Source organism: Lepus europaeus, chromosome 10 (assembly GCF_033115175.1).
Source record: "Lepus europaeus isolate LE1 chromosome 10, mLepTim1.pri, whole genome shotgun sequence".
Classification (NCBI taxonomy): domain Eukaryota; kingdom Metazoa; phylum Chordata; class Mammalia; order Lagomorpha; family Leporidae; genus Lepus; species Lepus europaeus.
Window position 1 is genome coordinate 114,276,253 of NC_084836.1, and position 13,377 is coordinate 114,289,629.

General features: G+C 50.5%; 1 protein-coding gene across 2 annotated transcripts in view; it reads left to right on the forward strand.

The window, feature by feature from the left end:
• Positions 1-13,377, forward strand: part of ARFGEF2 (ADP ribosylation factor guanine nucleotide exchange factor 2) — a 116,586-nt gene extending 103,209 nt beyond the window's left edge. For both annotated transcript variants that reach the window (XM_062204325.1, XM_062204326.1), the window contains 5 exons: positions 1,127-1,257; positions 5,218-5,386; positions 6,895-7,033; positions 8,084-8,201; positions 10,078-13,377. In XM_062204325.1, the coding sequence (XP_062060309.1) occupies positions 1,127-1,257; positions 5,218-5,386; positions 6,895-7,033; positions 8,084-8,201; positions 10,078-10,254 (734 nt within the window). In that variant the 3' untranslated portion in view covers positions 10,255-13,377. The remainder of the gene's footprint in view (positions 1-1,126; positions 1,258-5,217; positions 5,387-6,894; positions 7,034-8,083; positions 8,202-10,077) is intronic.

Genomic DNA, 13,377 nt, shown 5'->3' on the forward strand with positions numbered 1-13,377 from the left:
TGTCTTTGTAACTTGGCCTTTCAAATAAACAAAATATTTTTTAAAAAAAAAAGAGAGAGAGATGGAGACAGCTCTCCAATCCACTAATTCAGTTCCCAAATGTCTGTAACGGTTGGAACTTTGCCAGGCCAAACCCAGGAGCCTGGAACTCCATCTGGGTCTCCCATGAGTAGCAGGGACCCAAGTACTTAAGCCTTCATCTGCTGCCTCCCATGGTGCGCATTAGCAGGGAGCTGGAATCAGAAGTGGTGCAGGGACTCTACTGTGTTCTGTTTTTGTTTGTTTGTTTTTTATGTATTTGAAGGAAAGGTAGACAGGGATCTCTATCCACTGGTTCATCCCTCTAAATACCTGCAACAGGGCCAGGCCAGAGCCTGGAGCCAGGAACTTCACTCCAGTTGGTCGTGTGGGTGGCAGGGACACAGCACTGGAGCCGTCACCTGCTGCCTCGCAGGTGCACAGCAGCAGGAAGCCAGGTTAGGAGTCTGTGCTTTGTATGCAGTCATTAACCAGGGTCACGAAGTGCTTGACCAGGGCCACCTCTGAGCCCGCGGGGATGGAGACGGAGTCAGCCATAGGGAAACAGCATAAAGAACTGGGAACGCGCCCGAGGTTACTCAGCTGCAAAGTAGGAAATGCAGAAGGCAGCTGCTGCCTCTGAGGATGATGGAGAGTGGTCCATAAACTAAGAACCACGAGGAGCCGCTCCCCCCCACACACACACACTGAGATGCTGGCCTCTTCAGGGGCTGTTGCCCGGGGACCTGCCTGCTCCTGTGGGTGGGGGTGCAGAGCTGCCCTGTAGGAGCAGCCCACAGGTGGCAGAGAAACCCGCTGGAGGACACAGGACCTGCGTGGGAGACCCCTTCGCCTTTTTTGACGTCTTTGCTTAGCACATCTGCAGAGTCCTTCCCTGACCGGCATATTTAAGCTCAGCTTCCCAGCCGGTCTCTGCTGGTCCTCGCCTGACGGTCTCTGTTCACGCCTGGAGCAGGGGTTTGAGTCCAGTACATTCGTGGCTGTGCCGCACTGTCAAGCCTGCCTGGCACGTAGTAGAGTGGCTGACTGTTTACTCAGCAGCATCGGCTGAGTCATTGTCAGGGTTCATCTCTGTCGTCTAATACAGATCAGAAGCTGTTTGCCAGCCTCCTCATCAAGTGTGTGGTCCAGCTGGAGCTGATCCAGACCATCGACAACATCGTGTTCTACCCTGCCACGAGCAAAAAGGAAGACGCCGAGCACATGGTTGCTGCCCAGGTACGACAGCAGGCCTCACCTTGGGCACCCTTGCCCGCAGGGAGGTGGCTCCGCATCAGCGGCCTGCTGGAGCCGGCTGGGACTGGCTTTCCCAGGCCTGTTGAGTCCGTGACTTCCCAGACCTGCAGTCAGGGATGTTGAATCGGTGGCCACAGTGGGAGTTACCCCTCAGAAACAGGCAGAGCAGACAGGAGAATTGGGCTTCTACCCTTCTTCCAGCATTTCAGACACCCCCACCTGGGTGCTTCCTAAAATGTGCTGCCGATCCCACAGTTGGTGTGTGTGTTGTCACCATGAACAACTGAAGGGGAAAATCTATCTCTAAAGATCCTAGTTTTTCCTTCAGAAAATTCACTTTTTTGTTTGTGTATAATAAATATTCTTGAAAACAGAGACCTGAGTGTCCCGAACTTGGACAGTTGCCTTGCACCATGGGTTACAAACTGAAGGCCTCGGGGGCCTAGCAGACCCACTGGAATGAGGGTGGCTGACGGGTGGGGCCTGCAGCCAGTCGGAGCTCTCAGGCCCAGAGCTGGGTGGTGGTTCCTGTTTCTCAAGGAGAGCCAGAACCAGAGTTTTCTTCACATAGGAAATTGCCCGTTTTTTTAAATACTGGCTGCTACTGTCAGTTGTCTCATCACTGCTGAGCAGCAGGGGCCAGATCCTGCTCGAAGGCCGCCACTTCTCTGTGTGTGCAGTCAGTGATTTTCACAGATTGTAGGCTTGTGCCTACATCGCCCCTGTCAGATTGGGGAATATCTTTATCACTGTACAAGGAAATGCAGGAAACCATGAGCTGGGACTTCCCACTCCCCCTCCTTCTGGCCCCAGGCAGCCACTAATCTGCGTTTTGTCCCTGTGGATTTGCCTGTTCTGGGTATTTCCTATAAATGGACTCAAAATGTGTGACCTTGTGTGTCTGCCTTCCAGACTCACCCAGGTTAGAGCATGTGGCAGCACTGACTTCTTGTTACGTATGGCCAACTCACCTTCCGCTGTACGGGGGGAGATGTGGGGCAGACCTAGTCCAGAGAGTCTGAATCTGGGCTCTGAAATCTAAAATGTTCTGAGCACGGACGAGACGCCACAGTGGAACGTTCCTCTCTTGACCTCACGTGATAGTTACAGGCAGAGTGCAGGTACGCTGCACACTGTGGAATTCACCTTCAGGTTGTGAGTGTAAGGCATAGATGAAACACAAGGGGATCGCTTGTGTAGACTTGGGCCCCATCCCCAGCAGGTCTCATTGTATATATGCAAACGTTCGAAAATCCAAAACACGTGTGGTCCTAAGCATTTTGGATAAGGGATGCTCAGCTTGTACTACACTTTGTACCCAGTCATCTGTTGATGGATGTTTAGATTAGTTCCGTTGTTATGAATAATGCTGCTGTGAACATTTGGATATAACTTATGTGGCCGTATGTTTCCTGGGTGTGTACCAGGGAGTAACTGGATTTTTACCTTTCTGAGAGATTGCCAGCCCGATTCCCACAGTGGCGGCACAGTCGTATGTTCTCAGCAGCAGTGTGTGAAGTGTCCACACCTCACCAGCGGTTAGCACTGCCCTTTTTAAATTACAGCCATCTCATGGATGTGAAGTGGCATCTCATTGTGGTTTTCATTTGCATTTCTCTAGTGACTAATGATATTAAGCATCTTTTGTATATATTGGTCATTTGTGTGTCTTTGGAAATGACTGCTCGAATCCTTTGCCTGTTTTTAAATTGTGGATTTTTTTATTGTTTAACATTTTTATTCTACATATATAATTTCATATCAGATATATGACTTTGGACCTATTATCTCTCATTCTGTGTGGTGTCTTTTGAAGCCCAAAAGTTCTAATTTTTTTTAAGATTTATTTTATTTATTTGAAAGTCTGAGTTACAGAGTTCTTCGGTCCGGTGGTTCACTTTCCAGATGACCGTAATGGCCAGGGCTGGGGCAGGCGGGAGCCAGGAGCTTCATTCAGGTCTCCCACATGGGTGGCAGGGCTCAAACACGTGGGCCGTCTTCTACTGCTTTTCCTACATCATTAGTAGGAAGCTGGATTGCAAATGGATCAGCCAAAGCACAAACTGACACCCATGTGGGATGCTGGCATTGCAAGTGGCAGCTTTACCCACTATGCCAAAGCACTAGCCCATCAAAGATTTATTTTGTTTACTTGGAAGGCAGAGTTACAGAGAGAAAGAGAGAGCTATCTTCTGTTGGCTGGTTTACATTCCAAATGGCTGCAACAGCTGGGGCTGGGCCAGGCCAAAGCCAGTAGCCAGGAATGCCGTCCAGATCTCCCATGTGGGTGGCAAGGACCCGAGCACTTGGGCCATCTTCTGCCTTCCCAGGTGGATTAGCAGGGCACTGAATCAGAAGTAGAACAGCTGGAACTGGAACCAGTGCTCATATGGGATGCTGGTATCAAAGGTGGCGGCTTAACCCACTGCACTACAGCATCTGTACCAAAAGTTCTAAATTTTGATGAAGTCCAAGTTACCTATGTTCTTTTTGTTTTGTTTTGTTTTGTTTTTTAAGATTTATTTATTTGTTTGTTTGAATGTCAGAGTTATAGAGAGGAAGAGACGGAAGAGAAATCTTCCACCCTCTGGTTCCCTCCCCAAATGGCCGCAACGACCGAGTGACCAGGGATGGACCAGGCTAAAGCCAGGAGCCAGGAGCTTCTTCAGGGCTCAGGCCCAAGCACTTGAGCCATTCTCCACTGCTTTCCCAGGCGCATCAGCAGGGAGCTGGAACGGAAGTGGAGCAGCCGGGACTAGTACTGTGCCCAGCTATGTCACAGCACCGGCCCCACCTGTCGTTCTGTAGTCATTTGTACTTGAGTGTCAAGGCTAGGAAAACATTGCCTGATTCAGAGTCATTTAGATTTAGGCCTGGCTTTTTGTTTCATAATTGTGGCTCTGACTTTTAGGTGTCTGATCCATTCTTTTGCCCGCCCCTTAGTCCGTTCCTGTCTAAGGCGGGGATGGGGAACCCGGTGTCTTTCCCACGCGTGTGATGCCGTCTCCCCAGCACACTTGCTGTGAAGTCCGTTTCCCCCGTGAGTTTTGCTGAGCCTGTGTTGGAAATCCCTTGACCACGAATCTAAGGGTTCTTTTCCAGACTCTCCATGAGTGCACAAGGGGCCTTCAGGGCCATCATGGACAATGAGGATCATGAAAAACCTAGCTATGGGTTTCAGATACTTTGTACCAGATTCAGCTTCCGTTTTCCTGCGAATGCTTTGAAGCCCCTGGGGTGCCTGTCCTCATGCCAGCACCCGCCATCTTGATTGCTGTGGCTGTCTAGGGAGAGCCTGAGTCCCCGCCTTTGTGTCATTCGTGCTTCTGCGTGGGTTTTAGGATTAGCTTGTCAGTTTCTGCCAGGAAATGAGCAGGGGTTTTGAGAAGGCCGCAGTGACTGTAGAATCACAGGGAAAGCACTGGACGCTGTGGCCTGTTGTGGCCTCCGGCTCTGAGGTGGATGGTCCACCCCTGAAAGTCTCAAGGAATACAAGACCCCTAAGTAGGTCCCAGATGCAGGGCAGTGCGTGCAACAGTTTCCCAGCATTCCACAGGTGCCGCGGGTTTGTTTTTCAGTCGTTGAGCCTCAGCTCAGTAATTACCTGACTGAGGTCCATGACGCACGCAGGCCTTGTTTGCCGGTTTGCACCTTCCAGTTAACGTGCTCACACCTTTGTCACATACATTGCATTGTGGTTTTTTTCTCCTTTTCCAATTCCTGGACAAAATGAATGCAGCCCTTTAGTGAATCGAGGGGAGACACATAACTCACGTTCATACAGCCGATGCAGCTGGCTCGCGTACCCAGCTGGAGAGCAGGGCCTGGGTGGGTGAAGATGGCAAGGAGTGTGCTGGGTTTCATGGGGACAGGACTGCCTTTGCCTGCTATCAGGGTGTCCAGAACCAGTCCATCCTCTCCACTCTGTGCTCTGTCCTCTAGCAAGACACGCTGGACGCGGACATCCACATAGAGACGGAGGATCAGGGCATGTACAAATACATGTCCTCCCAGCACCTCTTCAAGCTGCTGGACTGCTTGCAGGAGTCCCACTCCTTCTCGAAGGCTTTCAACTCCAATTACGAGCAGCGGACCGTCCTGTGGCGAGCAGGTATGGCCACCCAGCGGGTAGACCAGGTGGCCACGTGGTCACCGACCTGAAACGTGAAGGCCTTGGGAAACCCCTGATGTTCTAAATGTAGCTGGAATAACTTCCCTGGTGTTTTCCTGCCTGATGCTGGCACATTTCATCCTCGTACCAGATATACTGCCTGACACTTGGTAGCTTCTCAGAGCAAGTCAGGAAGTTCTGCCGTAAAATATCTAAAAAGGCGTGATAGTCTAGGAGGAACAGAAAGTATTCGATTCCTGAGATTTAAGGGGTTTTCTCTCCTGCCTCCAAAAATAAATACTAAATCCCAGCAGTAAATATATTTTATAATGGGGTGGGGTGGGGTGGAGATTTTTGTCATTTTAGACTATGCACAAAAGTTGTACTTTTCTCTAACTTTTTTAAAAAAGATTTATTTATGCATTTATTTGACAGGGTGATAAAGACATCCTCCATCCACTGATTCACTCTCCAAATGGCCACAGCAGCCAGGTCTGGGCCGTGCTGAAGCCAGCAGCCAGGAGTGCCATCTGGGTCTCCCACGTGGGTGCAGGGGCCCAAGCACTTGGGCTATCATCTGCCGCCTTCCAAGGCACATCAGCAGGGAGCTGAATCGGAAGCGGAGCAGCCAGGACTTGGACTGGCGCTCTAGGATGTGCTGGCCACTTAATGTGCTGCACAACACCAGCCCCTTTTTATATAACTATTGTGTTGATATCATTGCTTTAATTTTTCTCCCAAAATGCCCATTTTTACCCACAAAGCATTATTTTTCTCCATTGCTTTAAAATATTCAGATGTTTTATATCTTTGCCTATGATAAGATTTAGCTTGAGAATGATTTGCATCCTGTGTGGCTGAATGATACTCCTTTGTTTTTCAAAACTGTGTTCTTATATGTGCTTTATGGGGAAAAAAATATCTTGCAACTTAGAGAAGTGCTCTTGGGGCAGGTGTTGCAGCCCAGCGGCTTGGCCACCATTTGGTTTTGCTCATACCCCAAATCAGAGTGCTAGTCTGAGTCCCAGCAACTCTGCTGAGCCAGCTCCCTGCTGATGTGCCTGGGAAGGCAGCAGATGATGGCCCAAGTGTTTGGGTCCCTGCTGCCCATATGGGAAATCCAGATGGAGTTCCTGTTTCCTGGCTTTGGACTGGCCCAGTCCTAGCTGTTGTGCGCATTTGGGAAGTGAACCAGTAGATAGGAGACCTCTCCCTGTCTTTCCCTCTCTCTATCACTCTGCCTGTTTTAAAAAAATAAATAAATCTTGCAAAGAAAAGTGCTAGAATTCAAGAGCTATTAATTTGAGAAGACGGAAGTAATGGCTCCCCAGCCAATGAGCAAATCCAAGAGGTGGAATGAATGTCTGTAATACAGAGGATGACTGGAGACTGCCTCTGGCTGATGCTCAGCTGAGCCGTGTTTCAGGATTTCCTAAAGCAGCCAGAGCACACATGTCTCAGCCTCATCGTGGTGCTCTGCACTGTTCACATGACTGTCTGATCTCTAGGTTTCAAGGGCAAGTCTAAACCCAATCTTCTAAAACAAGAAACCAGCAGCCTGGCCTGTTGTTTGAGGATCCTGTTTCGGATGTATGTGGATGAGAACCGCCGGGATTCCTGGGAAGAAATACAGCAGCGACTTCTAACGTAAGAAGGCTGAAGGTCGATTAACGAGAACTGCATGAATGCGGACACAGGGACAGCAGAGAGCGGCCCCAGAGAAGCAGAGCCCTCTCGCCCAGCTTCCCAACTTGCTGGACATCGGCACGATGCCGGGTCTGAGCAACCTTCTACTCCAAAGACTTAAACACTGTAACACATGGCGCTGGTCAGACAGGCGTCCTCCTGCAGGGCTGGTGGGGGGTGTACAGTGACCGGTCTGTAGCACACACCGTGAGCCCTAAAATGTTCCTTGTGTTTGACAGCAATTCCACTCTTAAAGAATCAGCTTCAGAAAACGTAGAAATCGCAGGACTTCTAGCGAAATATTCAGTGCAAACTTGCAATAGAAAAGTTTAAACAGCTCAGCTCTGGAGTGAGTGAATTGTGGTCCAGCCTATGCTGGTGTAGCTATAGCCATTAAAAATGGAGTTGACAAATTAATTTTCCTAAGACTAAGTTTCACCCCCATTAAAAAAAAGCAACATGCAAAATTATATTTCCTGGCCAATTTCAGCAATAGTTTTTAAGAGTAGAAAAAAGACCTAGAAGGAAATAGGCCAAAGTATTGTCGTATTCTTTAGGATGATGGGATTATGCTTTTCTCCTTTATAATTCTGTGTGTGTCTGGTTGTCTTACAATGAGAATATAGGACAGACAAGTCAAACTGAAAGAAGAGCTCATCATAGCTCATGGCGCATTTCTAAAGGAGGTGCCCAGCTGTCAGATTTTTAGCGTAGCGTGTTAAAAGCCATTGAGTTTTGAGAGGTGAGAAAGGCAGTTACGGGACTGTGGACAGTAGCTCTTGGTGTGCTGTGAGCGGGGCCTGGCCAGGCCGGAGTGAATCTGTCCCTCAGCATCCTCACTTCGTTGCGTCTTCCGCACAGCCCCTTGAGTTTGGTGCGATTGCGCGTCCCTTTTATGGCTGGAGGAGCTGAGGCGTGGTGACGTGCCGGAGCGGTGCTGAGTGGGCAGTCCCTCTGGGGCTGGGTGGCGCCTGACTGTGGGTGCTAACGTGCCTGCTCTCGGCCCTTCAGGGTGTGCGGCGACGCTCTCGCCTATTTCATCACTGTGAATTCTGAAAGTCATCGGGAGGCCTGGACAAGTCTCCTGTTGCTGCTTCTCACCAAAACCCTCAAGATAAACGACGAGAAGGTAGGATCGGCTTTCCACCTTTCCCTCCGTTCTCCGAGGTGCTTGCCTAACAGGCCCATCCGGGTTCTTTGGAGAGAAGCTCGTTCACTCGAGCAGCGGGTGCCTTTTCTGTGGAGGAACCTCGGCTGAGGAAGGCTGGCGTTTAAACACGTGTGCTGCTGCTGGAACGGGGTGGGGACTCAGTGCAGGAGAGGGCTGGGGAACACTGGCGTAGACCTGGGAACTTAGAAAATGCCAGGGCTGGGTGGGCATCCGGCCGAGCAGTTAAGATGTCCAAGTCTCACATCAGAGTACCTGGAATTGAGTCCTATCTCCGGCTCCTGAGCCCAGTGTCCTGCAGACCAGGGGATGCAGCCATGCTGACTCAAGTAGTGGGTTCCCACTCCCGACGTGGGAGCTCCTGGCTCCAGCTCCCAGCTCCAGCCCCAGCCCGGCTGTTACAGCATCTCAGGAATGAACTCCCTGATGAATAGGAGTTTGCTCACTGTCTGTCTCTGCCTCTCAGATCTTTTAAAAGAGGAAGGAGGAGTTACTTTTGGTAGAAAGGCTATCCTAGTATCTCTCTCTCCTTTTTTTTTTTTTTTTTTTTTTTGACAGGCAGAGTGGATAGTGAGAGAGAGAAGACAGAGAGAAAGGTCTTCCTTTGCCGTTGGTTCACCCTCCAATGGCCGCTGTGGCTGGCGTGCTGTGGCCAGCATACCGCGCTGATCCGAAGGCAGAAGCCAGGTGCTTCTCCTGGTCTCCCATGCGGGTGCAGGGCCCAAGCACTTGGGCCATCCTCCACTGCACTCCCTGGCCACAGCAGAGAGCTGGCCTGGAAGAGGGGCAACCAGGACTAGAACCCAGTGTGCCGGAGCTGCAGGAGGAGGATTAGCCTATTGAGCTGTGGCACCGGCCCCTAATATCTCTTTTTAAATATATTTTATTTAAGATAACTTTTTTTTAAGATTTATCTATCTGAAAGGCAGAGATAGAGAGAGATAGAGACATCTTCCACCTGCTGGTTCACTCCCCAAATGGCCACCAACGGCTGGGGCCGAGACTGGGCCAGGCCAAAGCCAGGAGCCAGGAGTCATCTCTGTCTTCCACTTGAGTGCAGGGGCCCAGGAACTTCGGCCAACTTCCGCTGCTTTCCCAGGTGCATTAGCAGGGAGCCGGATCAGAACTGGAACAGCTAGGACTTCAACTGGCACCCATATGGGATGCCAGCACTGCAGGTGGAGGCTTAACCTTCTGTGCCACAGTGCCGGCCCCTATCCGAATATACTTTTTTTTTATAACATTTATTTATTTATTTGAAAATAAATAAATGCCTATATAGGATACTGGCACTGCAGGTGCTGGCCCCAAGTGCCTTTTCTTGTGATTAGAAAGTCGCTGCAAAAATCTTGCAAAGTGAAGTGTCTTTTAAGTAGATTTAACTTATTTTGTTAAAAATACATTAGGGGGCCAGTGCTGTGGTGTAGCAGGTAAAACTGCCACCAACAGTGCCAGCATCCCATATGGGCACCAGTTCAAGTCCCAGCTGCTCCACTTCCAATCCAGCTCTCTGCTGTGGCCTGGGAAAGCAGTGGAGAATGGCCCAAGTCTTCGGGCCCCTGCACCCACCTGGAGACCTGGAAGAAGCTCCTGGATCCTGGCTTTGGATTGGCCCAGCTCCAGCCGTTGTGGCCATTTGGGGAGTGAAGCAGCAGGCGGAAGATCGCTCTCTGCATTTGCCTCTCTGTTACTCTGCCTTTCAGATAAATCAATCAATCGTGAAAGGGGGGAGGGGCATTTTAAGAAGTTCCAGGGTGAGATGAGTACTTTTCAAAAACTGCTGTAAAAAGAAGCTGTTGCATGTCTGACTTTGTCTCTGTTTCTTTCCCATCTCAAGTTCAAAGCACACGCTTCGAGGTACTACCCCTACTTGTGTGAAATTATGCAGTTTGACCTGATCCCCGAGCTGCGAGCAGTGCTGCGGAAGTTCTTCCTACGGATAGGTGTTGTGTATAAGATATGGATTCCAGAAGAGCCACCACGGGTGCCAGCCACACTGTCCCCAGGGTGGTAGCCCTGGCCCCTGCGGTCCACTGCCGCAGCTCGCGGAACACTCATCAGGCCGTGTCAGAGGGGCGCATCGCGTGAAAGGTCCCACGGAACCCAGGAGGCAGCATCTCCTCGGCTCTCAGGATGGCCTGGATAAGGATGACCTCTGCGCTGGCCTCGTCCACGTCCCTGACTCTCAGGTGGGGAACCGCACGCTGCTCTGCCGCTCCAGGTCACCGACGGATCGGTCAGATCTGCGCCCGCACAGGCCGCCATTTCCTAGCAGGGCCCCGTCCTCGGCCGCCAGTGTTTTGTCGGAGGAAGTCACTCTCCTGGCAAACAGTGACCACAGCTGTACAGTTCGTGACTACTAGAGAGTGTTAATAAAGTTTCTTGTCACGGCTATCCGCCACCTCCATTGGGCTGGGCTTTTTGTTGTCTGAGTGTCTCTGTCAGGAGTCAGCCCGAGTTAGTCCCGGGGGAGGTAGCAAAAAGAAGGGTCGTTTTTGTGCTTTGTTCCCGTCTGAGTGATTTTTACAAAGTGTTTGACAAAGACATTACTGAAGATTTGATTGAAGACAGAATTTAGAATTTAGTAATTAACTTAGTGCAATTAAAGAGCTTGCAAGGCTAAAAAATAATGCAGTGCCTCACGGCTCTCGCTGTCTTAGTGACTTGGGGAGAAAAAGTCCGTAGGAGAAGCCGGCAGCGGAAGGAAGGTGGTGACCTTCCTCAGAGTGAGTACCTGTGGATGGGTGCTCGAATCCCCGAGCAGTGTCCGTCAGGCACGCTCCTAGGGCGAGTAGATGCAACAGTAATGAAGTAGTGACTTAACCAGACTTGATGTGTCTTTGAGTAAACCTTTTTATTTTTACCTCTGCAGAGTGAGTGTACTGACGGTTAGTGTCACTGTGCGTGAACCCCCTCAACCAGGAGGCGTGGGTGGAGCCAGGGCTGTCCTGGGGCAGCAGTGGGGAGGGCCCACGCTCAGCACTCACGTTCATCTGCACCTAGGAGCTGATTTTTTGGGCAAAGTTGGATTCTGGGGTCTTTCTTATGTTCATGTTGGTGCAATACCCTGAGCTGCAGCAGAACCGGGTGCCAGTGCAGCTCGCATACACGCGGGCAAGACGCACGTGCGGCCCAAGCCTGCGAGTTTGATTCAGTCCACGTCTGGGAGAAAGAGAACACTCGCCTCACCGTCTGCCCTCGTCCACTGCTCACGGAGAGCACATGTGAGCGCTGGGAACAGCCTTGGAAACCGGGCTGTTTGCTGTCGACGCTGGTGCCTTGGACGTTCGTTATCTGGGAGCCTGGCTGTCCCATCAGATCTCTCTTGTGTTCCGGAGGAGGCTTTCCGGTGCTTTCGCTCACCAAGAGACCCATTTCCCAAGTTCTTGTCTCGTTTTATTTTGAGCAGCCTCGAGAAGTGGCTGGATGTAGCCGGCAGTATTCTTGTCTACTCGTTTCTTTCCCAAAAAGTGTTTTCATTTTTTTAACCAAAGAGAAACAAGAGCAGGTGTCAGGTTTTCCGTCGTTGACCTACAGTGGAGAAAGGGAGCTGTGTGGGTTCGCAGGAGGGGACGCTGGGGGATGTGACTGAGCGAGGCTGGCACCGCGTGTCCCGGGGCCCCTTGTGGCTTTCACAGCTCGCCGCAGCCTCCCCAGGCCAGACGCCTGCACTGACACCTGGACTGGAGGCGTGAACGGGGACTCGCAGGTCTGCGCTGACGTCCGACCTGCCCACGCCACGTCCCTGGTCCCTGGCTGCGCCCTCCCTCCCCAGGTTTCAGCTGGAATTCTCCTGACCCGCGTTTTCCCAGCGTCTCTGACTCCCCTGTAGATCCTTGCCTCTGGCAGGGTGGGTACACGTCAGTGCATTTTGTCACTTCCCGAAACATTCAGGCTTGGATTTCTTTCTGTCGTTCAGAAGATTTCATTTTCTGAGTGAGGCATGCGAATTGTACCAGCAGTGGACTTTGTAAAAACTGGACGTAAACCCGTTTTTCTCGCCAGTGGCCAGCGGGGGACATCGCCTCCCGTAATAAGCCAAGCAGCTGTGATCCTTTTGTCGGTGTGATTCTGTGCTGCTTCGTCACGGCGAGCACGCGTGACGCGGACATGTTGGCTGCACAGCGTGGGCCTGGGGTGCCGCTCACCCGGCTCCATGAAGGGCAGCGCGGCGTTTACCGAGGTCTGAGTTCTTGCTCAGAAAGCTCTCGGTGTTGGTTCTGCGCTCCAGGTGTCGGTTCTGCGCTCCAGGTGTCCAGGAGTTTCCCTTGCAATCCTGCTGCTTTGAGCCTGCACCCTCACTGTCAGGAAACCACCAGCTTTGGCCTCTTGGCCCACGGTGGACGGGAAAGCTCTCTCCTAATGCGCATCTTTGCCCTGCTCTCCCCATGCACAACCAAAGAACACGCGCGTTATGGAAATCGTATGATAGGATCTGGAAATAGCACTTTCCTCTGACACGTGACTCTTGTACAAAATAAAAATTAAAACTTCTTTTGTTCTTTTATGGAGATGGCGAAACGTTTAGTAGTCTTTCTAGTGGTTAAGGGAGCCTGCTACAAATGCTACAGATGCCAGCGCGACCATCCCATTCAGACGTGTCCTCTTGGGATGCAGACAGACACCTGTTCCAGAGGAGCTGGGCCCCCACCCTGCAGCTCTCAGGTGTCTCAGGGTCTGTGTTAAGGGAGACGACGACCTCGCACAAAGTCCTGGGTTTTGCTGTCAGCAGCTTTGTAGTTCGGGGAACAGAGAAACCAAAGCTGAATGTTTTAAAGGATGCATCTACCTGGGAATCCTTGCTCTTCAAGAAGGACACTCGTCAAAGGTGTAGTTCTTCTCAGTGTTCTAATTTTTACAAAATTTTATGTGCATATTTGCATCAAATATTTCTTTATGTGCAAAATGTATGTTTTACCTCCTTCAAATGCCTAAAAGTTAGTAGTTACTTTGATTAAATCTACACACAATGATTAAGTGCATTTAATATTGGTAATTTAATGAAAAGCATCCCCTGCCCAATGGATGTAAACATTTTTGAAAGAATAAGCAGAATTATATAATATGAAATGCTGTGTAAAGTTTTCTATGTAAAAAATTATGTATAATACTGTTAAAATATCCCATGCTTTGATCA